At 48.5% G+C, this 25,166-nt stretch overlaps 21 protein-coding genes across 21 annotated transcripts; 8 read left to right on the top strand and 13 right to left on the bottom strand.

Moving 5' to 3' along the window:
- Positions 1 to 152: 152 nt before the first annotated feature.
- Bathy09g03570 (unknown protein) lies at positions 153 to 983 on the top strand (the record flags this gene model as incomplete). Its single annotated transcript, XM_007511241.1, has 1 exon — positions 153 to 983. One exon carries the CDS (start codon positions 153 to 155, stop codon positions 981 to 983), a length of 831 nt encoding a protein of 276 aa, XP_007511303.1.
- Positions 984 to 1,235: 252 nt separating this feature from the next.
- On the bottom strand, positions 1,236 to 2,126 carry Bathy09g03560 (predicted protein; the record flags this gene model as incomplete). Its single annotated transcript, XM_007510915.1, has 1 exon — positions 1,236 to 2,126. The coding sequence occupies one exon, from the start codon at positions 2,124 to 2,126 to the stop codon at positions 1,236 to 1,238; it is 891 nt and encodes a 296-aa protein (XP_007510977.1).
- A 276-nt stretch (positions 2,127 to 2,402) lies between these two features.
- Positions 2,403 to 3,863, bottom strand: Bathy09g03550 (predicted protein; the record flags this gene model as incomplete). The annotated part of the gene is made up of 1 exon (XM_007511114.1): positions 2,403 to 3,863. The coding sequence occupies one exon, from the start codon at positions 3,861 to 3,863 to the stop codon at positions 2,403 to 2,405; it is 1,461 nt and encodes a 486-aa protein (XP_007511176.1).
- A 417-nt stretch (positions 3,864 to 4,280) lies between these two features.
- Positions 4,281 to 5,438, bottom strand: Bathy09g03540 (predicted protein; the record flags this gene model as incomplete). The annotated part of the gene is made up of 1 exon (XM_007510871.1): positions 4,281 to 5,438. The coding sequence occupies one exon, from the start codon at positions 5,436 to 5,438 to the stop codon at positions 4,281 to 4,283; it is 1,158 nt and encodes a 385-aa protein (XP_007510933.1).
- Positions 5,439 to 5,770: 332 nt separating this feature from the next.
- On the bottom strand, positions 5,771 to 6,526 carry Bathy09g03530 (Light harvesting complex protein; the record flags this gene model as incomplete). Its single annotated transcript, XM_007511119.1, has 1 exon — positions 5,771 to 6,526. The coding sequence occupies one exon, from the start codon at positions 6,524 to 6,526 to the stop codon at positions 5,771 to 5,773; it is 756 nt and encodes a 251-aa protein (XP_007511181.1).
- A 207-nt stretch (positions 6,527 to 6,733) lies between these two features.
- Positions 6,734 to 7,417, bottom strand: Bathy09g03520 (unknown protein; the record flags this gene model as incomplete). The annotated part of the gene is made up of 1 exon (XM_007510912.1): positions 6,734 to 7,417. The coding sequence occupies one exon, from the start codon at positions 7,415 to 7,417 to the stop codon at positions 6,734 to 6,736; it is 684 nt and encodes a 227-aa protein (XP_007510974.1).
- A 382-nt stretch (positions 7,418 to 7,799) lies between these two features.
- On the top strand, positions 7,800 to 9,050 carry Bathy09g03510 (26S protease regulatory subunit S10B; the record flags this gene model as incomplete). The annotated part of the gene is made up of 1 exon (XM_007510889.1): positions 7,800 to 9,050. One exon carries the CDS (start codon positions 7,800 to 7,802, stop codon positions 9,048 to 9,050), a length of 1,251 nt encoding a protein of 416 aa, XP_007510951.1.
- Positions 9,051 to 9,317: 267 nt separating this feature from the next.
- On the top strand, positions 9,318 to 10,259 carry Bathy09g03500 (predicted protein; the record flags this gene model as incomplete). The annotated part of the gene is made up of 1 exon (XM_007511183.1): positions 9,318 to 10,259. One exon carries the CDS (start codon positions 9,318 to 9,320, stop codon positions 10,257 to 10,259), a length of 942 nt encoding a protein of 313 aa, XP_007511245.1.
- A 96-nt stretch (positions 10,260 to 10,355) lies between these two features.
- On the bottom strand, positions 10,356 to 10,802 carry Bathy09g03490 (peptidyl-prolyl cis-trans isomerase-like 1; the record flags this gene model as incomplete). The annotated part of the gene is made up of 1 exon (XM_007511013.1): positions 10,356 to 10,802. The coding sequence occupies one exon, from the start codon at positions 10,800 to 10,802 to the stop codon at positions 10,356 to 10,358; it is 447 nt and encodes a 148-aa protein (XP_007511075.1).
- A 133-nt stretch (positions 10,803 to 10,935) lies between these two features.
- Bathy09g03480 (predicted protein) lies at positions 10,936 to 11,226 on the bottom strand (the record flags this gene model as incomplete). Its single annotated transcript, XM_007511123.1, has 1 exon — positions 10,936 to 11,226. One exon carries the CDS (start codon positions 11,224 to 11,226, stop codon positions 10,936 to 10,938), a length of 291 nt encoding a protein of 96 aa, XP_007511185.1.
- Positions 11,227 to 11,466: 240 nt separating this feature from the next.
- Bathy09g03470 (unknown protein) lies at positions 11,467 to 12,804 on the bottom strand (the record flags this gene model as incomplete). The annotated part of the gene is made up of 1 exon (XM_007511266.1): positions 11,467 to 12,804. The coding sequence occupies one exon, from the start codon at positions 12,802 to 12,804 to the stop codon at positions 11,467 to 11,469; it is 1,338 nt and encodes a 445-aa protein (XP_007511328.1).
- An 827-nt stretch (positions 12,805 to 13,631) lies between these two features.
- On the top strand, positions 13,632 to 14,087 carry Bathy09g03460 (negatively light-regulated protein; the record flags this gene model as incomplete). Its single annotated transcript, XM_007510846.1, has 1 exon — positions 13,632 to 14,087. One exon carries the CDS (start codon positions 13,632 to 13,634, stop codon positions 14,085 to 14,087), a length of 456 nt encoding a protein of 151 aa, XP_007510908.1.
- A 458-nt stretch (positions 14,088 to 14,545) lies between these two features.
- Positions 14,546 to 15,126, bottom strand: Bathy09g03450 (60S ribosomal protein L39; the record flags this gene model as incomplete). The annotated part of the gene is made up of 2 exons (XM_007510951.1): positions 14,546 to 14,866; positions 15,124 to 15,126. The coding sequence occupies 2 exons, from the start codon at positions 15,124 to 15,126 to the stop codon at positions 14,546 to 14,548; spliced, it is 324 nt and encodes a 107-aa protein (XP_007511013.1).
- A 386-nt stretch (positions 15,127 to 15,512) lies between these two features.
- Bathy09g03440 (predicted protein) lies at positions 15,513 to 16,375 on the top strand (the record flags this gene model as incomplete). The annotated part of the gene is made up of 2 exons (XM_007511090.1): positions 15,513 to 16,324; positions 16,366 to 16,375. The coding sequence occupies 2 exons, from the start codon at positions 15,513 to 15,515 to the stop codon at positions 16,373 to 16,375; spliced, it is 822 nt and encodes a 273-aa protein (XP_007511152.1).
- Positions 16,376 to 16,495: 120 nt separating this feature from the next.
- Positions 16,496 to 17,569, bottom strand: Bathy09g03430 (16S ribosomal RNA methyltransferase RsmE; the record flags this gene model as incomplete). Its single annotated transcript, XM_007511040.1, has 1 exon — positions 16,496 to 17,569. One exon carries the CDS (start codon positions 17,567 to 17,569, stop codon positions 16,496 to 16,498), a length of 1,074 nt encoding a protein of 357 aa, XP_007511102.1.
- A 72-nt stretch (positions 17,570 to 17,641) lies between these two features.
- On the top strand, positions 17,642 to 18,895 carry Bathy09g03420 (predicted protein; the record flags this gene model as incomplete). The annotated part of the gene is made up of 1 exon (XM_007510986.1): positions 17,642 to 18,895. The coding sequence occupies one exon, from the start codon at positions 17,642 to 17,644 to the stop codon at positions 18,893 to 18,895; it is 1,254 nt and encodes a 417-aa protein (XP_007511048.1).
- A 206-nt stretch (positions 18,896 to 19,101) lies between these two features.
- On the bottom strand, positions 19,102 to 20,439 carry Bathy09g03410 (phosphoserine aminotransferase; the record flags this gene model as incomplete). The annotated part of the gene is made up of 1 exon (XM_007510903.1): positions 19,102 to 20,439. The coding sequence occupies one exon, from the start codon at positions 20,437 to 20,439 to the stop codon at positions 19,102 to 19,104; it is 1,338 nt and encodes a 445-aa protein (XP_007510965.1).
- Positions 20,440 to 20,643: 204 nt separating this feature from the next.
- Positions 20,644 to 21,231, top strand: Bathy09g03400 (trafficking protein particle complex subunit 4; the record flags this gene model as incomplete). The annotated part of the gene is made up of 1 exon (XM_007511071.1): positions 20,644 to 21,231. One exon carries the CDS (start codon positions 20,644 to 20,646, stop codon positions 21,229 to 21,231), a length of 588 nt encoding a protein of 195 aa, XP_007511133.1.
- Positions 21,232 to 21,481: 250 nt separating this feature from the next.
- Bathy09g03390 (predicted protein) lies at positions 21,482 to 22,660 on the bottom strand (the record flags this gene model as incomplete). Its single annotated transcript, XM_007511017.1, has 2 exons — positions 21,482 to 22,239; positions 22,561 to 22,660. The coding sequence occupies 2 exons, from the start codon at positions 22,658 to 22,660 to the stop codon at positions 21,482 to 21,484; spliced, it is 858 nt and encodes a 285-aa protein (XP_007511079.1).
- Positions 22,661 to 22,913: 253 nt separating this feature from the next.
- On the top strand, positions 22,914 to 24,494 carry Bathy09g03380 (predicted protein; the record flags this gene model as incomplete). The annotated part of the gene is made up of 1 exon (XM_007511047.1): positions 22,914 to 24,494. One exon carries the CDS (start codon positions 22,914 to 22,916, stop codon positions 24,492 to 24,494), a length of 1,581 nt encoding a protein of 526 aa, XP_007511109.1.
- Positions 24,495 to 24,635: 141 nt separating this feature from the next.
- Positions 24,636 to 25,013, bottom strand: Bathy09g03370 (predicted protein; the record flags this gene model as incomplete). Its single annotated transcript, XM_007510968.1, has 1 exon — positions 24,636 to 25,013. The coding sequence occupies one exon, from the start codon at positions 25,011 to 25,013 to the stop codon at positions 24,636 to 24,638; it is 378 nt and encodes a 125-aa protein (XP_007511030.1).
- Between the last annotated feature and the right edge of the window lie 153 nt (positions 25,014 to 25,166).

Raw genomic sequence — 25,166 nt, 5'->3', positions numbered from 1 at the left:
CATCACGTTATATATGTGTTTACTCTGCGCCACAATCTCGCCGCACAACAACGGGGTAAAGATGTGACGCACAGAGACGAACGAGAACAGAAGTTTACGGAAGACAAAGACGAAGAAAAACGTCTCGCGAGCTTATACTCGACATGAAAACGATGCACTCCGAGGAGACCCAGAACGAGAAAGACGCCACGAAAGGACGAACGAGGCAGTTCCCACACGCAGTTGGGAACTTTGCAACGTCCGTGAGGATTCGATGTCGCGCGACGACGAAAGAGACGCGTTCGCTCTCCGATCTCGCGCGAGACGTGCAGCGACAAGTGGTATCGTTGTTGGACGACGAAAAAAGCAACGACACGAAGAAGAAGAAGGAAATGATTAAAGTGCGCGAAATCATCGCGCGCGGAGGAGAAGACGCTTTGCACGTGTCCTTGTCCAAAGTGTTTCCAGTGCGAAAAGAACAGAGGGAACCGTACCGGTCGCAGTTGAAAGCGAGTTTCAACAAAGCGTTTCGAACGCATCGAGGAAGATTCGATTCTTCTTGTTCTTCTTCCTCTCGCAACAACAACGCGTCGTTAGAGTTGAGAGAGTTGCGCGTCTTCGTGAACGACGAAAGGACGACGACGTTTGTGGCGGCGTGCGAGAAAGACGACGGGGACGACGCGACGCGGAAACGCTCCGGGTCCGAACGCGTGAGGGAGATGATTCTCGCGGTGAACGAGGTGAACGAGCGGTTTGGGTTTCCGAAGTACGAATACGAACCGCGCGTGATACCGCACGTGTCGTTTTGTTACGCCGACGGCGATTGGGAGGAAGAGATGAAGAGGGCGGTGGAGGCGGTGGTAAAGGAAAGAAAAGAAGAGGCGAAGGAGGACGCGTCGGTGGTTGAAATCACGTGTAAGACGGATGCGGTTGATTTGTGCATTTCCGGATGGGAGCCAAAGAAAGTCTTCAGTTCTGAGAGTTTACCGCCGCCGCCGATATGAATAGTAGTTACGCTTTTACCGAGCGACGATAGAAAACGTAGTTTTATTAAAAGAGGCGTAAGCGTATCTAATAATAGCGCTTTAAAGCATGAATAATAATAACAACAATAACAACAACACACGACGCGCATAAAATGTACCAATACCCGTGGTACATGGGTACACTATACTCCAAATATAATACAGAGTCTTCCTTCTTCTTCTTCTTCTTCTTCTTCTTTAACTTCTTCTACGAGAGGAAGGAAGAATCATTTAGTAATCGAAAAATTCGTCACCCATCGAGTCGTCCCACGTCGGCGATCTGTTGAATTGCAACGTCACGCACGTATCTACGCGTGGTCGACTCGGTAATCCTCTTCTCGCCATTGGCTTCTCGGCGAACCACCTCCTCGTGTATCCAGCTTGTCCCCAAGAGGTGATCATGTATGCAATTGCATCGAGTCTTTCGATATATTCTCTTTCCGTCGTGGGATACGATTTCTGGGCGAGATGTCCGACGTACAAATTGAGAGAAACCCATTTACTCATCCCGCCTCCCATTTTAACGTGTTTGAGTGCCATGTCGTGAAACCTATCGTACTTGCCGTAACACAACAACGCCAATTCTCTTCCCGTCAACGGTAATTCGTCCACGATTGCGTATCCGTACTCATCCAGTTCCGCTTCTTCTTCGACGGTATCTTCAAACTCGTCCAACGCGCACTCTTTATCATCATCCATATCGTCGTCCACCGACGATAATATCACCTCCTTCAAAGCATCGTCCCAATTCGAAGGCGTGTTCTGTACGCTCGTCTCGGTGATATTTCTCGCCAATTCCAACGCGAATCGGTCTTCGCTAAAATTTTCCTTCACGTCTCCCTCGACTGCATCCGAGGCATGTAATCTATCCACTTCGGTTTCAATCGTTTGCGTATCCGGACATCGACCGGCTATTTTCGCCCCGTTCGTTCTTGGGTTAAACGTTAACTCGACTTGGTTTTTAATCTCCTCCCAGATCTTTAAAGCGGCGGATGAAGTCGATTGAGATGGTCCCGCCTTTGTGCACACATTTCGTCTTCGTTTTCCAAAACGAAACGTCGTTTTTGGCGCTGAAGATGTCGCGACGACGACGGTCGAAGGAGCGCAGATGAGACGGTTCATACAGAAGACGATGATGATAATGGTGCGTCTGATGAGAAGATCGAGTTTTTATGTTGCGTAGTCTTCACTCGAACGGCGACTGTCCGCGCAAAAGGCGAAATGGAATGACGTCAACCAGAAGGACAGAAGGACAAAATTTGGTGGTTGGAGGATGCGAGACGAGGCGAGATGTGACTTTTGTCGTATACTTTCAAATTTCTCTCTCTCTCTCGTTTTTATTACACGCGGACGACGATATCGTCCTCCTCCTCTCCGTCTGCCTAGTAGCCGCGACTCCTACTCCTCGATGTATATGTTGTTGTTGTTATTATTAGTAGTAGTAGTGACACTGTTCGTTCTCTTCCCTTCTCTCCACTCTTTCATTTCGATCTCGTACCTGGCTTTGTCCTTCTCGTGTTTCGCTTCGAACGGTTTTCGGTCCTCTTCGGAGAGCCTTTGCCACTTACGGCCCAAGAGTTTCATGGTTTCCGCCGGGTGCGTGCCCTTCGGCGCGATGGACGGGCGAGAGACTTCGCAAAAGTAAACGTACGCGGACCTGGCGTTTTTCGGCTGGCCCGCTTCTTTCTTCGGTCGTTTTCTTTTCCGCTCGTCGTCGTAGATTTCAAAGTCGTCGGCTTGGAACGCGTACCCGTCTCTATCGTATCCCTCCGACGGTTGGTACGATTTCATCTGCTCGTCGTGACGGAGTTTGTCTTTTTCCGCGATTTTCTCGTACGGTTTTCTATTCTTTTCCGATAACGCTTTCCATCGGACGCCGAGTTCGGCCATGATGTCCGGCGGTCTCATATCTGGCGATTGTTGGACGATTTTCATTCTTTCCTTCTCGGCGAAGTAGAGATACGCCGTTTTCACCTGTTTCGGCGCGTTTGGATCTTTTCGTCGTTTCTTTTTCGCTTCTACTGCGCCGGAGACGACGTTTTCGCTGTGACTGGTTCCATCCGGCGGAGCGTACCCGAACACGGAAAAACCACCGTCGATGGCTAATATCTGTCCAGTCACGTACGAACTCGCTTGCGAAGCTAAAAACACCGTCGCCGTGGCCACCTCTCTCGGCTCGCCGACTCTCCCCATCGGCGTTCGTCTCACCACGCTCTTCTTATACTCTTCGTTCTTCAAAACCTGTTTCGCCAAATCGGTGTTTATGTACCACGGAGCAATCGCGTTCACCCGAATCCCTTCTCTCCCCCACTCGCAGGCTAAACTTTTCGTCAACTGGTTCAACGCCGCTTTCGACATCGCGTATATCGCGCCCGTTTGAATACTCGTCAATCCGGCGACGGACGAGTTGAAAATCACCGACGTGCCTTTCCCGATGATACCTTTCTTATACGCTTGCCGTACGATATCAAAACTCGCTTCCAAATTCGTCCCCATTAAAGAGTGATACTCCTCGCGCGTAAAATCTGAAGTTTTCTTCCGAATGTTAAACCCGACGTTCGAGACGAACACGTCCGCTTTGCCGAATTTTTCCTTGATTTCCGTTAAAAACGAGTCTCGTTCTCGTTCTTTGCTCACGTCTTTTATCGAGTGATGATATTTGCAAACGTTTTCGTGCGGCCACGCGTGGTCTTTGTCAACTCCCGTGCGCGAGCACGTGATTACATTTTTAGCGTTGCACGCGCCGAACGCGTCGCAGATCGCTTTGCCGAGGCCTTTCGTCCCGCCGGTCACGACGCAGGTTTTGTTTGTTAAACCGAACGTTTGGTGGACGAAGGAATTCGAATTGGAATTGTTCATTTTTATGTTCACTTTCAGACGACGATGATTTGTAGTAGTAAAATGAGAGCAGAGTAGTAATTGTTCTCGTTGAAGTACAAACACGAAATGAAGGTACCAGGTGAAGCAAAAACGATCGCTTGAGGTTATGATGGGTGGTGTTTCTTCTGACGAATTGGAGTTTTGAATTGGCTTTTGAATGCTTATTGGCGATATGTGGGAAAAAATGTCGACGAAGACGAGCGGGAAAGCTCTTCTTTGAAAACCACTTTCTCCCTGTTTTCACGCGCAATGATGATGTTAAAATGATGGCGATGACGCGTGATACGTATTACCTATTGCTATGTATTTTACATACGTGTTATACAAAAGTACCATCATGGGAGCGTGTGCGCTATCCGCTGCTAGATGATGTAATCTTTTTCTCTCTCTCTCTCTCTAAAGCGAACTCGAAGAAGTGCTTTTAATCACCACTCTCATGACGTGTTCCAACTTCCAGACGTTTCGGAGGTGCTTTTCGAGTAAATCGGCTTGGAACGCGTCCCTGGCGACGAATTGCGCGCTTCCGTCGCCTTGCGATCCGACGCCTTTACCGCCGTAACTGTAAATTTTGACCTTTGGGTCGGCTAATATGGCGTGGAGTTTCGGCGCAGTCAGTTCGGATTCACACAGCGGAACTAAGTGCAGATCGAACGCGCGTTGGTACTCCGTAAAGGTTTGACCGAGGAGTTTGGCGTTGTTACTTGAGAGCGCGCGTTTGGCGGTTTGGACGTACTCGTAAGAGAGTTTACCGAGGAACTTTTGCGCGTCCGCGTGCGAAGCGTTTTCAACCTTGGGAGGCACATTTTCAAAGGCGGATTGCAAGTCCTTCAAGATTTTTACCGTGTCTTTTTGGCCGTCCAAATCGCACACAACGATGTGAAAGCATTCGTTGTCGCTCGTACTCTCGCCCCCAACCGTCCTTTCGTTCCCAACCGGCGTCTCTTCGCACTTCATCTCGTCGCCGTCGAAGGTCATCGTAACGCACACTCCACTCCCAAACGCACACGCTTGATCCATTCGACCACACCGAGACGGCGTCGCAATTTCCCCCAAATATGCCAACTCCATTTGCTCCAACACACTCATCTCCTTCTCCATCGCGTAACACTTCGAAAACGCTCTCGCCACGAGCACGCATATCGCCGCCGACGAAGACAACCCTTTCTTCACCGGTAACGAACATTTCGTCACCTCGACGCATATCCCACCTACATTTCCGTATTTCTTATACACTTCTTGAATCGTTCCCGCGATGTACGACCAGAATTTTCCTTCGTTCGCGATTCGCGATAAATCCTCGGACCCGTTCGCTACATCCCACACGACTTCGTTCGTCTCGCCTGTATCCGTCTTTGTTCGAATCGCAATTTTGTTCCTCAATTTAAACGCGGTCGCGGATATGCCTTCGCTCGTGCCGACGACGAGACAAGACCCAACTGGTAAGGACGGATGTGTTCGTCTAAATCCGCCCGCCTGTCGTGTTTGAGAGATGAGATTTGAAGAAAAGAAAGAGAAAACGTGTGTGTGAGCTTGTGGGTGTTGGTGCGCCTGCATTTCCCCTAAGAATAAACTAGTATTAAGAACGCACCCAATCGGAATGTTCACCGAGCAAACATAACCTCCCGGGGACGAAAATGAGGTGCTTTTTTTCCTCCTCTGAATCAGACGCGATGGCCTCGTCGAAAGGAGAATTTGAGGGAGGGGGCATTGCGTATGTGTGTGCTTCAGAAATGTGTGTGTGTGTTTTGTGTTGCAACATGTGTGTTTGATTGAAAAATAAGCGCTCGATCGATGTTGCGACGCGCAGTCTCTTTCCACTCTCTTTTCACTCTCTCTCTCCCTCTCTTCAAGTAAGTTCTTTTTAAACTCCTTTTGTTGTGTTGAATTTATTGGTAGGGGTACAAATCAAACTGCGGGAAGATTTTGTTCCCGGTGACGAGTTCTTTAGCGACGAAGAACGCCGTAGCGACCATAGCGAGTCTTCCGTGTGAGAGCTCTTTCAATTTGTAATCGAGATACAGCTCATCGCTCGCATCGGGACAGAGACCGAGCGGGTCAAAACCAATCTCACCGGGAACGTAATCGTCTCGCAGAGTGAATAAGTCGGACGTGAACGGATCTGCCCATCCTTTTTGCACTCTCGTCGCTTCTCCGATGAAGATGACGACGCCGAGCGCGTACCAGAACGGCGGCGGAACTTGTTGAAAATGATTTATAGCCGGACCGGTGATAGATGCGTCGAACAAAAACGAGGACCCTTCGACGTATTCCCCGACCAAAATACCAACCGCCGCCAGCATGCACACGCGTCCGTGCGTCAGTTCAGCTTCGCGATATCGTTTGAGATCATCGAACGTTTTTCTTTTCGATAATCCCAACGGGTCGAACCCGTTCTTAAACGGTGCAATGGCGCCGTAAATGCCAATGTCCCCATCCGTCGTCGTGGGTAATTGCCGCTCGACCATTGTGGAGGGCGGCAGCTGTTCCCCAACCTTCGCGAAAACCGGGGTAATCGCGCCGGAAGCGCTCCTCTTCTTTTTAGAGATACAAAACTGTCTTTCTCTCGTAAGAGTCTTGGAGGAAAGTTTCGTAGTATTCAAGCGTCCTGGCGCCCCTAAAGAGATTGAAAATGCTGAGGACATGATGACGAGTACCTTTGATCGATCGATGTATTGATTGATTGATTGATTATGCGTTGTTGTGCGTTCTGCGCGCGGGCAAAAAGTGTGACGTCGATATCTTTGAATATTTTTTCCCTCTTGGAAAAAGAACACATGCGACACATGCGAAACGTATGGCTGAGAAAGAAGCGAGATGATATGCTACGAAAACGTCACCACAGCATCGCATCATTTCAACAACAACTTCGACAACTGTCCTCTCTCGTCTTCGACGTCTTTTTTCTTCGCCACCCATATGTTCGTCGAGTGTTCGCCGTGCGGATTCGATATTCGATCTTGATCCATTCTTTGTTCGAACAAAATGAAATCTGAACACACGCACACGACGTCTTCTTCGCGTATAACTCTCGTTTCCTGCGTCTCCACAAAAATAATGTTACTACTACTCTCCTCCTCTATCTCGTCTAAATCGTCCCGCACTTCTTTTTCTAAAACGACGCACTCTATCCGCCCGTCTTTGCCCCTCGTTTCGACCGTCGCGAATTGATATTTTCCCGAAACGCTCTCGTCATCGTCGTCGTCTCGAACGCATATCACGTCCCACTGTTGCACACCAACCGCCGATTTGTTTGGTGTCATTCTGTTCTCGCGACGACGAGTATTCATCATTCCAAAAACGCTGCTTTTCCGCCGTTTCGTCCAATAATACTCATCATCATCGTTACTACTCCTCAAAGGAGTCGTTCCTTTTCCGACAACATCATGAGTAACAGCATGTACTCTGCGACGACGATGATGCGTTTTGTTGCGCGTCCTACTACCATCGCGACTAAAAATTCCTCCTCCTTTTCCTCCTCCTCCTCCAACAACAAGAGCTCTTCCCTCTTCTATCGTTAATACTAACGAGCGCATCGTGCGTGTGTGTGTGTCAGAGTGTGTTTACTAAAAACGCGCATCTTTCCAACGGTGTTTGGTCTCATTTTCTCCCCTTTTAATGTTTAGGGTATTAAACCCTACCGGTTGCAAAAGCAACGAAGGGAGTTCCCTTGGAAAAGCGTGAGATCGCAACACAAAGGACGACTACTTTTACTAGTACTATTAGTATTACTACTCCTGCTGCGACCGCTTTTGAAAAACATACGCAAAAACAAAGAGCGCGCTCGAGAAGAGCACATCGGTTCAAAGGCTTCGGTGGTACTGTTCTCTTCTAAAGAAGAAGAAGAAGAAGAAGAGAGAGAGATTTCAACTTCATTCTTCCCTTCTTTTGAAAAGAAAGCGAGACATCAGAGACATCATGACGACGGAAGTGGCGGTCCCACCTCCACCCGCAGGGAGCGGCGAAGACGGCGGCGACGGCTCGGACCCGAGGAAACAACAAGCCATCTCCGATTTCACGAGATTAATGCTCCAACACAAAGAGTTAGACGCACGAGTACGGAATTTACGCGCAGAGTTGAAAGAAACCAGACTACAGTTTGATAAAACAGAACGAGATTTGACCGCGCTCCAATCGATGGGGCAAATCATAGGGGAAGTTTTACGGCAGCTGGACGAGGATAGGTTCATCGTGAAAGCGAGTTCAGGACCGAGATATATCGTCGGGTGCCGGTCGAAACTCGATCGAGAGAAGTTAGTGAACGGGACGAGAGTGACGTTGGATATGACGACGCTGACGGTTATGCGAGCGTTGCCGAGAGAGGTGGATCCGGTGGTGTTTAACATGTTGAGCGAGGCGCCAGGGAAGGTGGAGTATTCCTCGATTGGAGGGTTAGGGGAGCAAATTAGGGAGTTACGAGAGAGCATTGAGTTGCCTCTGATGAATCCGGAATTGTTTTTACGGGTTGGGATTGCGCCTCCGAAAGGAGTGTTGTTGTACGGCCCGCCCGGCACGGGGAAGACGTTGTTGGCGAAAGCGATTGCGAGCAACATCGATTGCGCGTTTTTGAAAGTCGTTTCGAGCGCTATCGTAGATAAGTACATCGGAGAATCTGCGAGGTTAATCAGAGAAATGTTCGGGTACGCGCGAGCGAACGAACCGTGCGTTATTTTCATGGACGAAATCGACGCCATCGGAGGGAAACGATTTAGCGAAGGGACCTCGGCCGATCGCGAGATTCAAAGAACGTTGATGGAGTTGTTAAATCAACTGGACGGCTTTGATGTTTTAGGTAAAGTAAAAATGGTCATGGCGACGAACAGACCGGACGTTTTAGACCCGGCGTTGATGCGTCCGGGACGGTTAGACCGAAAAATTGAAATCCCGTTGCCCAACGAACAAGGACGAGTAGAGGTGTTAAAAATCCACGCCGCCGGTATAAACAAACACGGCGAAATCGATTACGAAGCGGTCTCAAAAGTCGCCGAAAACTTTAACGCCGCGGACATGCGAAACGTGTGCACCGAGGCAGGCATGTTCGCCATCAGAGAAGATCGAGACTACGCGACGCACGACGATTTCATGAGAGCGGTGAGAAAATTGGTCGAGGCGAAGAAATTAGAACCGACGGCGAGTTACGACTCGTCGTTTAAAAACACGGACAAGTAATTACTCATCATCGGTAGAGAGAGAAAGAGAGAAAGAAAGAGAGAAAGAAAGAAAGAGAGAGAGCTGTAACTTGCACGGTTTTAATAAGAGAAGAAATATAAACTCGAACACGACGCAAAGAAAGCGTTTCATCCACCACCGCACACCTCAGAAGAAACTCCAGCAAACACGCGCACGATACCAATCTCAGAAGAAGAAGAAGAAGAAGAAGAAGAAGAAGCAGACCTAAACAGGGTACTAAAAGTGAGAAAGAGACTCACACTACCAATGTCTCAATCGGAGGCGGAAAAACTCCTCAAACTCGCCGACGCCTCCGCGCGAGGCAGTCTCTTTAAATCGAAAGATCTCGAGAAAGCGTCTCTGCTCTACGACGACGCGTCGAAGATGTTTCAAAGCGTGAGACTGTTCCATAAAGCAGTCCTGGCGAAAGAACGGTGCGCAGAATCGAACGAAGAGACGAACAATGTGTTCTTAGCGGCGCGGTCGTACGACCAGTGCGTTTTGTTAGCATCCCGAGCGGTATTGGAGACGAAGGAGTTCGATGTGAACGATTCGAAGGCGATACAGTTACTGAGCGATTTCTCTGCGAGAGCGAGCGCGTGTTACGCGTCGAGCTCGAGGATGCAACAAAGCGGGGAGTGTTTGGCGAAATGCGCGAGGATTTTAGAGAAATTAGGAGTCAAAGGGGAGGAAAAATCGGTGTCGTTATACGAGCGAGCTTTGGATGTGCTTTGCGAGAACGAGTTGGAGTTGTACGCGTCGGACGCGTTTCGAGCGCTGTGCGCTTTGCGGTGTAAGACGGGTGCGTTTCGAGAAGCGGCTGAGTTGTGCGTGAGATTTGCGGTGGCGTGCGATAAAATTAGCAGCACGGCGACGCAAAGGAGGTGTTATTTGCACGCGATTATCGCGTATTTGTGGGTTGGTGATGTGAAGGAGGCGGAGCTGAGTTACGCGGATTTTATGGAGATTGACGCGTTTGCGAACTCCGAGGAGAGTCTGATTAGTTACGAGCTTTTGAGAGGGTACAAAGAGGAAGACGCCGGGATGATTGAGACGACGTGGAGAGAGCGGAGAGTTCCAGAGATAGCGGACGCGTGCTTTAGCCGATTGAAATTGCCGAATCCAGCGTTTCCGTTGAAAGGCGGGTCGATGATGATGATGGGAAGAGGAGGAGGAAAAGAGGAGGAGGAGGACGACGATTTGACGTAGCGTAGATGCGGAGACGTTATAGTACTAGTAGTTTTGTACGCGCTAGAACTTTCTAAAGTGTGATGTACTATTAACAACAAACAACACAACAACGAGCTAATACCATTTGATTCCGTGATCGTCCACCTCTGCGCTCAAAATCTTCACCTCCTCCACCGGTCTATCGTTCTTCCCGACTTTTACTAACCCGATCTTTTCTAACGTCTGTATGTGTTTACTCACCCTCCCGAATATCGTGTGCTTACCGTCCAACCACGGCGTAGGCGCTAAAGTAATAAAGAACTGACTCCCATTCGTATCTTTCCCGCTATTCGCCATGGACAAAATCCCAGCGCCGACGTGTTTCAAATCTCTGTTTTGTGCGCATAAAGTAGAAAGAAGGAGTAAAAGCTCGGTAAGTATTAAACGCCAGTCTCTCGAAAAGCAAAAGCGCGACTCGAAACGTCGCCGCCAAACGTTGCAGCAGAAAATAAAAACGAAGAGATGCGCTCTACACTCTCGACCAAACAAGAAGTTTCCAAGAAGAACAATAAACAACGGCATCGTATCGATGGTCTTCTTCTTCTTCTTTCGATCATCGTCCGCTCGATCGTCGTCCTGATACTAAACCGAAAGCAAAATACAAGTGAGAAAAAAACGCTCGTCAAAAGACGAATCAAATCTCTCGTTTCTCTCCTTACCTCGTGATCTCGTCCTCGAACTTCCCGCCCCAAATCGAGCTCCCACCTCTACCCGTCCCGCTCGGATCTCCGCCTTGCGCCATGAAATCTTTAATCACCCTGTGGAAAATCAATCCGTCGTAGTATCCTTTCTTTGCCAACTCGAAGAAATTCTGCGACGTTTTCGGCGCGTGCAAGTAATACAATTCCAACTCTATCTCTCCGAGCGTGGTGTGGAAAAGGACGGTGGGCGCGCCTGGAGGGTTGTCCTTCGAGTGCAGTCTCGGGGTGTACTTTTGTTCGCTCATGATGGAGGAGTATCTCTTCTCAACGTCGTCGTCGTTGTCTCTTTCCGTTTTAGTTTTAGGGGCGTTTTTAAGTGAAGAAAGTAGTCTCAACAGAATTTTCTACGTTCGTCGTCGCGATGCGAACGTGTTGTGATGTCAAAAGTGTTCTCGTTTTCGCGTATTTACAGATCGGATAGTGCGCGCGCGCGGTGTTGTTGTTGATTATTACAGCGCTATTATTATTATTATAAATCGGATGATTTAACTTCTCTCTCCGGCGTCTCTTTCCTCTCCGCTGCTTGTTGAGAAGAAGTACTTTTTCAAGACTTCCACGCACGCTCTGAAGAGTTCGAGCAAAAGCGTAAACGGAAAGGTAAACACGGCGAAGAAGGCGGCGAAGAGACTGATTTTCGTATCGTCGTCTCGTCTCTTTTTTTCCGATGAAGATGGTGACGGTGACGTCATCGACGCTTTCGGTGGTTGTTCTTTTTGCGCATCCGTTGGAACGTTTTGCGGAGGCGTGGTGCTGTAGCCTAAAACGTCCGCGGTGCGTTTCGTCGCGCGGTTGGCGAAGTATTTGTTGTTCGTCGTTTCCGCCAACTTCCCCGGGCGCATTGTGTTCCCATTCTTCGTCGTCGCCGGCGCGTCGTTGTATTGCGCCATCTCGTTCAAAATCTGCTCTCTCTTTTTGCGCGCTTCGAATAAGGCGGTTTCGTTTTCGTTGGCAATTTGGGAAACGAAACCGCTCGTGGCGGAGTTTGTTGCTGTTCTAGATCTTGGTGTTGTTGTTGCTTGCTGCGTCGTCGTCGCCGCTGCCGCCGATGCTCCTAATAATTCCTCTTCTTTTTCTACAATTTTTTTCTCCTCTCTCGTCGTTTTCACCCGTTCTTCGACTGGCGGCGTCGACGACGTCACCGCGCTCACCACCTCCAACGGCGCGTCCACCACCTCCACTCTCGTCTCCACTTTTCTCTCTTTCGTCTTCATCAACAAATCCACCTTCTCCTCTCTCTTCTTCGTCTCGATTTCTTTCTGTTTCTGTCTTAACTGTTCGTCCATCGTCTCGAAACTCTTCACCAACGAAAACGCGACGATAGACCCCGCCATAGTCATCAACGGTTCCGCCAACACGGTCGAAATCGCCGCCGTCGCCGCCGTCGCCGCCGCCGCGGCGCTCACAATCTCTTTCTTATTCGGCACCGCCTCTATTTGCCTCCTCACAAACTCTGCTTTTTCCACCGCTTGCTTCGATATCTCCGCCGCTCTTTCGCTCGATTGCGCCAGCGTTGATCGCGCAACCACGCGCGCCTTCTCGCCTTCCTGCACAATCTTTCGCGCGTTTTCCGTCGACGCGAACTGTCTCGCGCGTAAAATCGAGTTCTCTAAAGTTCTCGTCGCTCTTGATTCCTCCTTTGTTTTACTTTTACTTTTATTTTTTCTTCTTTTTCTTCGTAATAAAACCGTGCCTTCGCCTAAACCGTCGTCGTCATCCTCCTTTTCCACATCACTCCTATCGTCGTCGAAATCGTCGTACGACCCTTCCCCGGTATCTATGGACTCCTCCCAAAACTGATCCTCCGCTTTTTCTAGCATGTCCATGGTAATCGTCGACGATCGAATGGACATGTCTTCCTCGTCTTCGCTGTCTTCGGCTATGATTTTTCCCATGTTTTGTCGCACCAAACGGCCTCTTCTTGGTGGTCTTCTGAATGCAGCGCTGCTTCTTCTCTCTTCTTCTTTCTGTCGTGAACGCGAGGAGGAAGAAAAAGAAGAGGAAGATGGAAAGGAACACCGCACGATCGATGATCGCATCATCATCTCACCAACTCCGTCGTAAAAGTGTGTCTCGTTTCGTTCGTCTCTCGTGGTTGTATTATTTTAAAATTGTGAGGAAGTTTCCCCTAAAAATACACACAAAAGACACAACACAAACAACAAACAACAAAAAAAAGAGTGTAATCGGAAACCAGCGCATTCATCCACTTTGCCACACAGCCTTACTTACGCAGAGAGCAAGTCGTCGTTGTTGAAGAGAGAGAGGATGACTGAGGCGGGGATCGAACCCGCGATTTCTGGCTTGTTTCTCACCAAAATTGTTGTTTGCGTTAAACCCTAAAGGCGGTTGTTTTAAGATACGAATACTTCTTAGTTTTTTTTTATAGCGAGAACTGTTGATCTTTTTTCCTCCAATTTCTTTACTTTAGAGAGAGAGAGAGTGTGTGTGTGTGTACACATATATACTCTTTTCAAACTCGAGCGCAACAAACGCAACAACAACAACAACAACAACAACGCATCACTGCCTTCTTTCTGCGTCTTTTTCTTTCGTGTGATATATAATATACACACAGTGACACACGAACAACAACAAAAACACAGAAAAAATTACTGTGAGATATTTTTACGGGAGAGGAAAGAAAAAAAAAATGGAAGCATCGTCGAACGCAGATGATCAACATCATCTCAAACAGCAAGAAGAAAAACTACGAGCGAAATACGGCGGGATGATCCCAAAGAAGAACCTGATCGTGTCCGACCGGAAACATTTCGACAGCGCGGACTACTGGTCGCGAGGGTCGAATAAACAACAACATAAAGAAGTTGTTGAAACAGAGAAAAATTCTTCTCATTTTGTTGAAAGTGGTGCTGACTCATCACAAGAGAAGATGCTGAAACCAGTGCTCGGAGCGAAAGACGTGGCGGGGTTAGGGACGTCGCCGCCGTCGGATGCGAGCACGTTTACCACGAACAATAACTCCTCGCAGACGAAGAGAAGAACGAGCATGGACGAGAGCAGAGGGAGGTGGGATGTCCATAGTTTTAACAACAACAACAACACCGCGGTGAACTCGGCGTATCACGCGCCTAAGAACCACGAGTGATGAGAGCGAGAAGAACGCGGGAGAGACGAAGGAAATAATAATACCCTTTTTCTCTCGTTTTCTCGCGAATAATAATACCCCGCTATTAATACGAATGCGAAAGAATGTAATAACAAAAGAGATTTTAGTTTAAAAGATGAAAGAGAATAATGAGTTGATGAATAAAAAGAAGAGGGAAAAGAGCTCCTTTATTAGAGAGTATTTCGCCCGTGATGTTTTAGAATTTGAAACGAGCGCGCGCGCAACTTTGTTATAATAAGCTGATGTAATACCAAACAAACTTTATACACCCCAAATAAAACGTTCTTATTCATTGCACGAAAAGAGAAAAAGAAGGAGTGTTTTTGCTCGATGCTTTGGATGTGTTGTAATACTCCTTCGTGTAATAAACCTATGACTACATTCGTTTTTCGTTCGCTACTAAGAAATCCTCTCTATCTATATGTAATAATAATGAATTAGATGTTCAACTTGGTTCTTCTCCAGTGTCTTCTCTTGGCGTTGTAACGAATGGTGTTCCCGGTCTTCATGCGAATCCATTGCGGGATCGGGCGGTTTTGCTTTTGCTTTTTGCCCAAGATTTTCTTGATTTTGAACGTTTTTTGCGACGGCTGTTTTTTTTTTTGAGAGAAAGGAAGAGAGAGATTCGGTGAGCAAATGAAAACCAATATATACGCGTAGAGTTGCAAAACGTGACGAGAGAAAGGTATGCGAACGCGTTCCTCCCGCGCGCTCGACGCGTCCACGTTGAAAAGTATCCAACTGACAAAGCGATTCCTCTTTGAGCGAGAGATAACGCGTTTAACAGGGAACTAACAGAGGCGCAAATTCCGCGCGCGAAAAGAGAAATCAAGCCCTTCTCTCTCGCCCAAGAGGAAAAAACACGACCAAAATCGCGCAAATCATCTCTCTAAACAATGAGTTTTGTTTTCTGTAACGCGAACGTCATTCCTCGCGTCTCTCGAGAGAATCGCGCGTAAAAGAGTTACGTTGTTATCGTCGATGAAATGCGGGGAAAAAAGAAACTAGGACGTACCATTTTGTCTCTGCTACGTGTATAAATGCGCGTGAAAATTGACGAGTTTTGGCCTCTCTTTCTTTCAAAGGACAACGCATTTAGGGTCTCATGTTGATACCCTAAATTGGTACCCTAAACGTGTTTTTCGAACGTTGCCTCTTTTAAGCGCGCATATCTTCTACACAAAAGTCATGCAACAACAACAACAACAACAACAACCGCCTTCGTTCGCACCACACGGTGGTGGTGTTCGTGGTGGTAGTAGTACCATTGGAGATGGAGGAGAAAGACAACAGATGATGCAACAACAACAACAACAACAACAACCGTCGCTTTTTATTCCTCCAAATCCAAATCCTTCGAATACTAATCCATTGCACCAACACCACCAACAACAGATGCAATTCATGCCGTCGACGTTTGCGCCGCCTCCTTCGTCGGAGGAGGTTCCGTACAACGCTGAACCATCATCATCGTCTCAACAACAACACCATCATAATCAGAGATCGTCTTTGGACGGTGGGAGTGGCCGGTACCAGCCTCCTCCGCCCTCGCAGAATTTCCAACACCACCACCAACCGTCGTCAACATCATCATCGTTTCAACAAAATCAACCTTCTTCGAGCGCGGGCGGCGGTTTTGGCGGCGGATGGGCGGCGTTGTTCACTCGGACGAAGAGTTTCGGGAACGTGCAAAACACGACGTCGTCGTCTGGGGCAGCCTCCTCTGGAAATCGCGGGTTTCGAGGGAAAGTGTCCTGGTCCGGCGGTTTCCCGGACGAACCTCCGCTTTTGGAGGAGTTGGGGGTTGACTTTGCGCAAATCGCGCGGCGAGCGAAGAGCGCGATGAATCCGCTGCCGATGCGAAAGAAACACACGCGGGAGACGTCGAAGGATGACGATTTAGCCGGGCCTTTGGTGGTGTTTGGGTTGATTGCTACTTTGCACGCGCTTCAAGGGAAGGGGCATTACGGGTATATTTTAGGGTGGTCGGCGATTGCGAGCGGTTTGACGTGTTGGTTGTTGAATCAGTTAACTGCGCAGAATAACAACGACGCCGGGGAAAATTTGAGTTTGAGTCGAACGGCGTCGGTGATTGGGTATAACGCGACGTCGATTTTATTTTTGAGCGTGGTGAAAGCGTTCGTACATAGTGAAGGTAGTAGTAATGGTAGTAAAAGTAGTAGTGGCGGTGGTAGTTTTTCCGGAACGACAAACTCGTTTGGTATTTTGGCGTTTGCGTGTGTTTGCATTTTGCAAGCGTCGAGTAAATCGAGCGGGTTGTTTTTACACGGGATGGGTCAGTGCGGCGAAGGCAAACGGTTGGTGGTGTTTTACCCGATGGTTTTGCTCTATTCTTTGTACGCGCTGCTTACTTTGTATTAAAAAAACTATAAACTATATTCTACGTATTCGTTGATGGAGGAGAGTAAGGCGATCGTCGCCACGTCGGTGGTGAACACGCGATTGCCCAGTCCGACGTTTACGAAATCGAAAGTCTCAAACGTTCGCACCTCTTCTTCGCTCCACCCACCTTCGGGACCAACGGCTAAGAGTATTTCGACTCTATTCGTCGAAATCGCGCTCTTCTCTTGAGCAAGTGCCTCGGTAACGGACACGCTCGCGCTCGACGGATGCGCCAACAAATTTATTCGTCTTCTCTCCTCTCCTCCTTCTCCCTCTTCTTCATCTCTCATCGACCGCAACAACCATTCAAAATTCGCACCTTTCTTTCCGTTCACTCTTTTCGCGATATTTTCCTCTCTTCCCTTCCTACCTTCCTCGTCTCCCGACGATAAAAGCGCCTCCAATACCGCGTTCAAATTCCTGCACTTGCTCGCGTTTGGAAATTTGAAATCCAAGGCGTTTTGCTCTACGCCGCGAGTAAACTCTCGAACCAAAACGTCCTCCGTCAACACCTCGCTCTGGAAATAACACCGCTCCGTCTTCTCCGCGCTGAACATGTGCACGTTTTCTACCCCGAACTGTGCGAAAACGGAGAGTAATCGTCGCAATACTTTCGGCCGCGGCATCGCGAGGATCAGCGAAACAGTTACCATTTTCTCTTCCTTTGCCTCCTCCTCTTTGGTGCTCAAAATTTCAATCAAAACACTTCTCTCGTCGTCGTCGTCGTAAGAGAGAATTCTTCCCGTCGCTAAGCGTTCGTTCAAAATCGTCGCTTTAAACTCGTCGCCTTTGTTCGTTTTTTTCAAAACCTGGCGAAGATGTTCGAATCGTTCGTCCGATTGGCGCAAGCGCACCACAACAGTTGAAGATTCGTTTTCCGACAACTCCAATTTCGTGAACGCGATTCGGTTTTTATTTTCGACGACGTGAACGAAAGGTCTCCTCCTCCTCCTTCCTCTTTTTTGTGGGACCAAAACCGAGGTCGTTTTCGATTTCGTTCGTGTCGTCGTCGTCGTCGTCGCCGAGGATAGCAGAGATGATGACGACGACGACCACATCCCGTTTTGCGAGCGTAACTGTTTTGGATAAAATGGAGAAAAAAATTCGCCACAATTTCGTTTCAACGAGACATGTTTTGCCTCCGAGCGGCGGGGTCCCCCGCGAAACGCGCTCTCGCTTTACTCGTCACAAAGAGAGCGCAGAAGAGGCGAAGGACTTTTTCGGTGCTTTCGTCGTCACCAATAGCATCGTCGTCATCATCATCGTCGGTCCCTTTGAAGAATACGGGAACAACAACAACAACAACAGAAATTCCGAGCGAGAAACGTCCAGCTCGAGTGGAACACTGCGACCTCAAATCGCTCTCGAACAACAAGAAGCTTTCCGAAGCGTTGCACGGTGAAATCACAGACGTCACCGAACGGTATTTTCAAGCGTTGATCGAGTTTGGCGCGGTGTACATCTCGGACGAGCTCGAGGAGGATTTTCAGTTGGAACCGAATACAGTTAAGCACAAAATGAAACGAATACGCTCGGATGTCATATTACCGGCGGGTTCGAGACATTACGTGCGGGCGCACGTGAATCCAAGACGGTTTCTTGCGGCGGGAGAAACGCGATGGATGGACTGCATTTTGAAGGAAACGGACGATTTTGTGGTCGTGATGAAACCTTCCGGGTTACCCGTTTCTCCTTCGGTGGACAACGCGAAGGAGAACGTGCTCCGTTGCGTTTGGTCGGCGCTGAGAGTAGGTAACGAAAATGATGACGAAGCGACGAAGTTGTTCCCGACGCACAGGTTAGACGTGACGACGAGTGGCGTGGTGGTTGTCGCTAAAAATAGCAAAGCCGCCAGTATCTTCTCGAAAATATTACGAGACGGTTTCGTGGAGAAGCAGTATTTGGCGTTGACGGAAAATCCCGCGAAAATTGGATTGATGACGCACGAGTACGAACCGTCGGAACGAACGATTGGGAAAGGCGCGAGGACGGTAAAAATGAAGACGTTAAAATTGTCAGAAGACGATACCGCGTCGTATTTGAAAAAAAAGACGCAAATTCCTTCTAACGTGGCGATATTGCGCGTGGAAAAAAGTGAACCGGTCGCGGTGAATGGAAAGACGTTTTACGAGAATACGGTTAAACTTATCACCGGTCGGACGCACCAGATTCGAGCGCAATTTTCGAAAGAGAATTTAGCTCTGATAAACGATTGTTTGTACTTGAACGCTAACGATGGTGAGACAGCTCCTCCGAGAGTTCCAGAACCGGAGGAAAAGATTGGTTTACACGCCTTGAGCTTAAAAATAAACGCCGAGACGTCTTTAGGTCCCAAAGGCGTCGAGTTCCGAGCCGAAAACGACATATGGTGGCGGTCGTCGTAACTACCGGTGGTAGCCATAGAGTAGTAGTAGTAGTAGTAGTAATAGATGCGCGTAGAAGTAGTTTTAGCACGATGATGTAACAGAAGAAATTAGTAAGTTTTATTACTCACACACAAACAAAACACAAACACACAAACACACACACACTCACGCTCGCGCGCCCAAAAACAAAACACGGACGCATTTTTCCTCTACAACATACTTCTTTAAGCGTTTCTGCTTTGGAAGTCTTTCATGAAAGCGGCCAACGCTTCCACGCCTTCTTTCGGCATCGCGTTATAAATAGACGCTCGCGCACCTCCTACAGATCTGTGACCTTTCAAGCTTTCAAATCCGGCGTCGCTGGCTTCTTTCAAAAACTGCTTCTCCACGTCGCCGCCTTTCGCCAACGTAAACGGAACGTTCATCATCGATCTGTATTTCAAATCCGTCGGGCAGTTGTAATAGCCAGCGGACGCGTCGATCGTGTCGTACAAAACCTTCGCCTTCTCTTGGTTTCTCTTTTCCATCGCGCTTAAACCACCTTCACTCAATAACTTGGCGAACACTAAACCGGAAATGTACCATGTGTAACACGGCGGCGTGTTGTACATGCTCTCGTTTTCGCTGTGCGTCGAAAAGTCCAACATTGTCGGCGTGTTCGGCGCCGCGTTGCCAATCAAATCTTCGCGAATGATCGCAATCCCCATACCCGCGCACGCTATGTTCTTTTGCACTCCACCGTAAATAATCCCGTACTTATTCACGTCGATCGGTTTGCTCAAATAGTTCGACGAGTGATCCGCGACCAAAACGGCGCCGTCCGGCAAGCCAACCGGCGTTTCCTTAAACTCCACCCCACCGATGGTTTCGTTCTCGCAAATGTGCACAAACTTCGCCCCGTCTCTTAAATTCCACGTATTTCTCTCCGGAATGGTTGAAAAATTACTCTCCTTACTCGTCGCCGCTTCTCCGGCGTCGCAAAACTTCTTCGCCTCCCCCAACGCTTTCTTCGACCACGCGCCCGTCGTCACGAAGTCCGCTTTCTCCTTCCCCGTCGGACATAAGTTCAACGCGTTCGATGCAAACATCGTCGACGCGCCGCCTTGCACGAAAATAACTTTATAGTTCTCCGGCACGTTCACCAACTCGCGAAAATCCTGTTCCGCTTTCGCCGCTATCGACATGAAATCTTTCCCTCGATGGGACATCTCCAACACGGACATTCCGGTGCCTTTGTAATCGACCAAATCTTTTTGCGCTTCTTCGAGAACGTCCAACGGTAACATCGCCGGGCCCGCGGAGAAGTTGTACTTGCGATTACTGTTATTATTATTATTACTCGATGATGCCGAAACTATCACGGTTTTGGTGTTGTTGTTCGAAGAAGTTCTTCCGTTCTTTCTCTTCTTCTTCGCAAGAAAGACATGTCGGTTGGAAAAACGGAACGTCTTTCCCGAATTCGATGATGATTTCAAACGATTTTGATGGACATCATCCTTTCTTTCAGAAGAGAAAGAAGATCTGATCTGAGTGCATTGAACGCATTTTGAAGCGCTGATCATCTCGAAAGAGTGGTGAGTAAAAAGAGTGTCGTCTCGTCGAGTGTTTTCGCGTGAAGATCTCGCACGAATACGAGAGTGAAGAGAGACGAAAGCGCGGACGGAGGAGACTTTTGGCGGCTTGAGCCCATACTAGGGTTTAACACCCTAAATTTTCATGTGGTTGAAACGTCTCTCTCTTGATTCATTTTTCTCCACAGAAAACAAATGAGTGGACGCGCGTTCGACGACGGAAGCCAAGGCGAGAAAGACGTCGGGGTGGATTTCACTGGTCGCGCTTCGTTCCTCGTTTCTTCTTCTTCTTCTTCTTCTTCTTCCTCTCCGGTCTTTTCGGTCTGGATCGTGAACAAATCCGGCGGTTTAATCTTTTACAAAAACTACTCCTCCGACAAAAACACGTTGGACACCAACGACACGTTGCGCTTGGCGTCCGTGTGGCACTCGTTACACGCGATATCGCGAACGAATTCCGTCTCTCCGGTGAAAAAAAGTTCAGGAATCGAGTTGTTGGAAACGAGCACGTTTGATTTGCACTGCTTTGAAACGAAAACAGGGATTAAATTTATGGTCTGCAGCATGAAGAAAGCGATTGGGGTGGAACGACTGCTGAGACGAGTGTACGACGTGTACGCGGATTTCGCGATGAAGAATCCGTTTTACGAGTTAGAACAACCAATACAGGCGGAGTTATTCGAGGAGAGGGTGATGATTGCGGTGAAGAGTTGTCGGAATGCGAACAGTGGTCATTATAGCGGCGGCGGCGGTGGCGGCGGATACGCGTCGTCGTTGTATTAGAATAGAAATAGATACGCATACAGTAGCTAAAATAGATAATACTAGAACAAAGAGTGCTGCGTGTAATTTTATATTAACTCATGAAAGAGATTCAATACAACGTGTAAAGTAGTTATATATTGATGATTAAAGATGGTGCCCTGTCTCTATATTCTAAGTGATCTATTCCCATTAGACAGACGTCTCCAGCGTAATCGACCCATCTTAAAAGTCGGTAGAATATCCTCCTCAAGAAAAGAAGAAGAATTTATTAATAGCCACTCGGGGCATACCCAGCGCCAAAGTCGCCGCCTTGTTGCTGATCCCATCCAGTCGGGGCCGGCGCTTGGTCCCAGTTGCCACTCACCGGCGCGTATTGCCCGCCTTGGCCGCCTTGTTGCTCGTCCCACGAGTCTTGCGCGTAACCGGCGCTGGCGTCGTACCCAGCCCCTTCCGTACCAGTCGCCGCGGCTGCCGCTTTCGCCGCTTCTTGCTCCTCTTCCTTCGCTTCCAACTCCTCCGGGTCTCTGTAGAAGAACAAATCCACCATGACGTCCCACGGGTTTTGTAAGCTCACGGAACCGCGCATTTGCAAAACCATTCTCGCCAACAAGTAATACAAGCAACCGATGGAATGCTTCGCCTTGTTGTTCGCCGGAATCGCGACGTCCACGTATTGCAACGGAGAGTCCGTGTCGCAAAACGCAATGACCGGTAAGTTCACGTACGCGGTCTCAGAAATCGGCTGCGAATCCGTTCTCGGGTCCGTCATGATCACCACTCTCGGCTCTCTAAATTCAGAGTCAATCTGGTTCGTATACGTCCCCGGCATGTGTCTCCCCGCGATGGCTTTCGCGCCCGTGTATTGCGCAAACTTCAAAACCGCTCTTTGACCGTACGGTCTTGCAGATTGACAGATGACGTCCGCTGGGTTTTCCGTGGCGACGATGATGCGTGCAGCCATCATGAGCTTGTCCCACGTTTTCCCGAGGTTGATCACGTGAATGCCGTCGTTTCTGCGCTTGTACACTGTAAAATGAAGAGAGAAAGAGACGAGAGAGAGATGTGAATAAACCACTTTAAGCCTAGAAAGACCGATGATGATGATGATGATGATGACGATAAAAGAGAGATGATACCAACACAAAACTGTCATCATCGCAACGTTATCCGCGCGCAGGAATACGAACAGGTCGCATCGAGACCGTTCAAACTCGCTTTCCACCTTCGCGTCGCGCTGTTATTATCATCATCATTTTTTTTCTCAAAATCGCGCGAAAGACGCCCGAGAGAGGAAAAAAAACAAATCTCTCTTTGAGTGTGATGCAATGCATCAAGAATAAATCTTACCGTATCTTTCCATTTGAAAGTTGACGTTCTTGGTCCCCAAGTGGCATCCAGCCGCCAACATCATCTGGATGTCTTGTTCTTTTTGTGACATTTGCACCATGATTGTTATTTATTTATATGTGTGCTCTATATATGATGATGATGATGATGATGATGATGATGAAGCCACGAGGGAAAGCCCTGAAACCCGAGGAAGAGGGCTTTGTAGATATTTAGGGTTTCAGTGCCATTCAGTTCAAAACCAGAGATCCAAACGAACGCAAACAACAGAAAAACGACTCAAAGAGAGAGAGTGCAGAGAGAGAGAGAGATCGAAGAAGAAGGAGAAGAATAAAGAGAGAATAACACGAAAGATGACGATGAAATCCTTTGTCTCTTCGTCTTCGTTTTTATCTTTCTCGAAACCTATTACGAGTGCGACTAAAACGATTACTACAAATGGAGGAAGACGAAGGAGGACAACGGCGACGAGAAAAAGAATCATCCGCGCGAATTCAATCGACGAACTGACCGGAGGGACCACGGTTGGCGTGGACGATTCGTTACAGAGAATGATACGAGCGACGAACGAGCTCGACAGAAGGTTTCGATCGGGATTACCATTCGTGGACTGTTCGTCGGAAGAAGGAGTTGTTTCTGTTCCTTTGGCGAAAGAGTGCGAGTACGAAAACGACGTGTACGCGGTGCGAGGGAAGAAGGAAGTGGCGAGTTTAATGAAACACTGGTCTTCGAGCGACGACGAGAAGAAGAAGAAATCTAAATTTGAGTTTCAGTTCGAAACGTTGAGAAGCGCGTCGGTCGAACCCGGGAGTTTACTGCTTCAGTGGAAAGCGACGTGGAAACCGGAAAGCGCGAAGAAGAGAAAGTTTACGAACACGCTTCTGGAAAAAGCGAAACCGTCGGATAGCATCGTGAGTTTGAAGAAGAAGATGGATAGGGCAGTTTTCTTAGCGACGGAAGAGGAATTGGAGAAGGAGAAAGAGGACGATCCGTTCGGGTCGGTGTATATTTACGGAGTGACGACGTATAAAGTGAACGGGAAAGGCGAGATTGTGAGGAGGGAGGACAAAGTCGATTGGAGGTTCGCCGATAACGGAACGGAGGAGTTTAAGCCGAAGAAAAGTAGAAATAATAGGTGGAGCAATAGAAATCAGAAGAGTACTAGTAGTAGCAGCAGTAGCAAAATGTCACCGGAACGCGCGGAGTCTTTGCAAAAGTTAGGGTACAACGCGGTGTCGTCTTCGTCCTCCTCGAAAACGGAAGACGGCGCGAGTGGCAACGACAACGACAACAACAACAACAATAATAACAACTCGTGGGCGGGCGACGAAGAGGCGGATTTTTACGACGATTTGGAGGCGAAAAGAATGGCGGAAGATATCGCGGCGACAATGTTTTATAACGCATTATCGCCTCCAGATGTTGGCGAATGGTCGTGGTTTTTAGACACGGTTGTTGAGTTGGAGTACCAATCGTTCACCAAAGCTATGGGCGACGAAAGCACGGGGATGTTATCGAAAGACGAATTCGTCAAATACGTTTTAGCGGTAGCCACGTTTGGTTTTTTCGTGCCGACGTTGTTGATTTGCTATGCCACGTGGCAGATATTCACCGGCGGCGGGATGATGGGAGAAGACGGAGGCTTATCGCAAGCGGCTTTGGACCAGATGGACCCGTACGATCGAGCGGAGTATCTCTCGATGAGAGAGAAGGAATTGAACCAACAAAAGAAAGTGCAAGCGGGTGCGGTCGCGGGCGAATCCGCGGCGGCGCAGTCTGCTTCACCTTCTCTCGCCGCACCACCTCCGCAAATACAACGAGAACAACAACAACAACAACAACAACAACAACAACGCGCGACGACCGATGATGATATCCCGGCGTGGGGAACGCAAGTATGGCTCGATATCATCCGAGGACGCGTTGGAGCATAAAACGAAAGTAGCAACTGTAATACTATCGATAATAATAATAATAATAATGATAACTTTCTCTCGATTACAACAAAGTACTTTCGCTTCCAATCTCTCACATCCGCGTCGTTTTTCTCCGCGCCAAACAAAGTCGACTGATGACTACTTCGGCGGTTTCGGCGGGTCCTTCACCTTAATCACCGGCGCAAAATTCTCCGGCACCGACCACTTATCCTTCGGCAAATACTGATACACCCCGATTGGAAAGTGCGATCGTCTTCTCTCCGGCGTGTTCATCCACCTCTCGAACCCTTCTTTCGTTTTCCACTCTTGCGAAAACTCGTACGCGTTCGCCCCAATTTCCGTCAACTGCGACGAGACGTAATCGGGCATCGTTTTCATCTTCTCCTCGCGAAAACGCATCTCGTCCAAAAAACGTCGCTTAATTTCCTCCAGTTTCACACCGCTTTCGTCTCGCGGGATGGTGAACGTGTTTTTCGCCACGTACGGGGTTTTCCCGTCCGTGCCTGGCGCCGCCATCATTCGCACGTTCCTTTTGCTCCATCTCTTCTTCTTCTTCTCGGCTGATTTTCCCGGGGGGTGACGATGAAATCCTCTCGTCGTCTGAATCGTCGTCGTCGCGAACGATGTCATCTTCTCGTCCTAAAATTCTACTCTCTGTCTTTCTCCGTC

This window comes from Bathycoccus prasinos, assembly GCF_002220235.1.
Source record: "Bathycoccus prasinos genomic : Chromosome_9".
Lineage (NCBI taxonomy): Eukaryota > Viridiplantae > Chlorophyta > Mamiellophyceae > Mamiellales > Bathycoccaceae > Bathycoccus > Bathycoccus prasinos.
The sequence above is the reverse complement of the archived record's forward strand: the minus strand, read 5'-3'. Positions and strand labels throughout refer to the sequence as shown.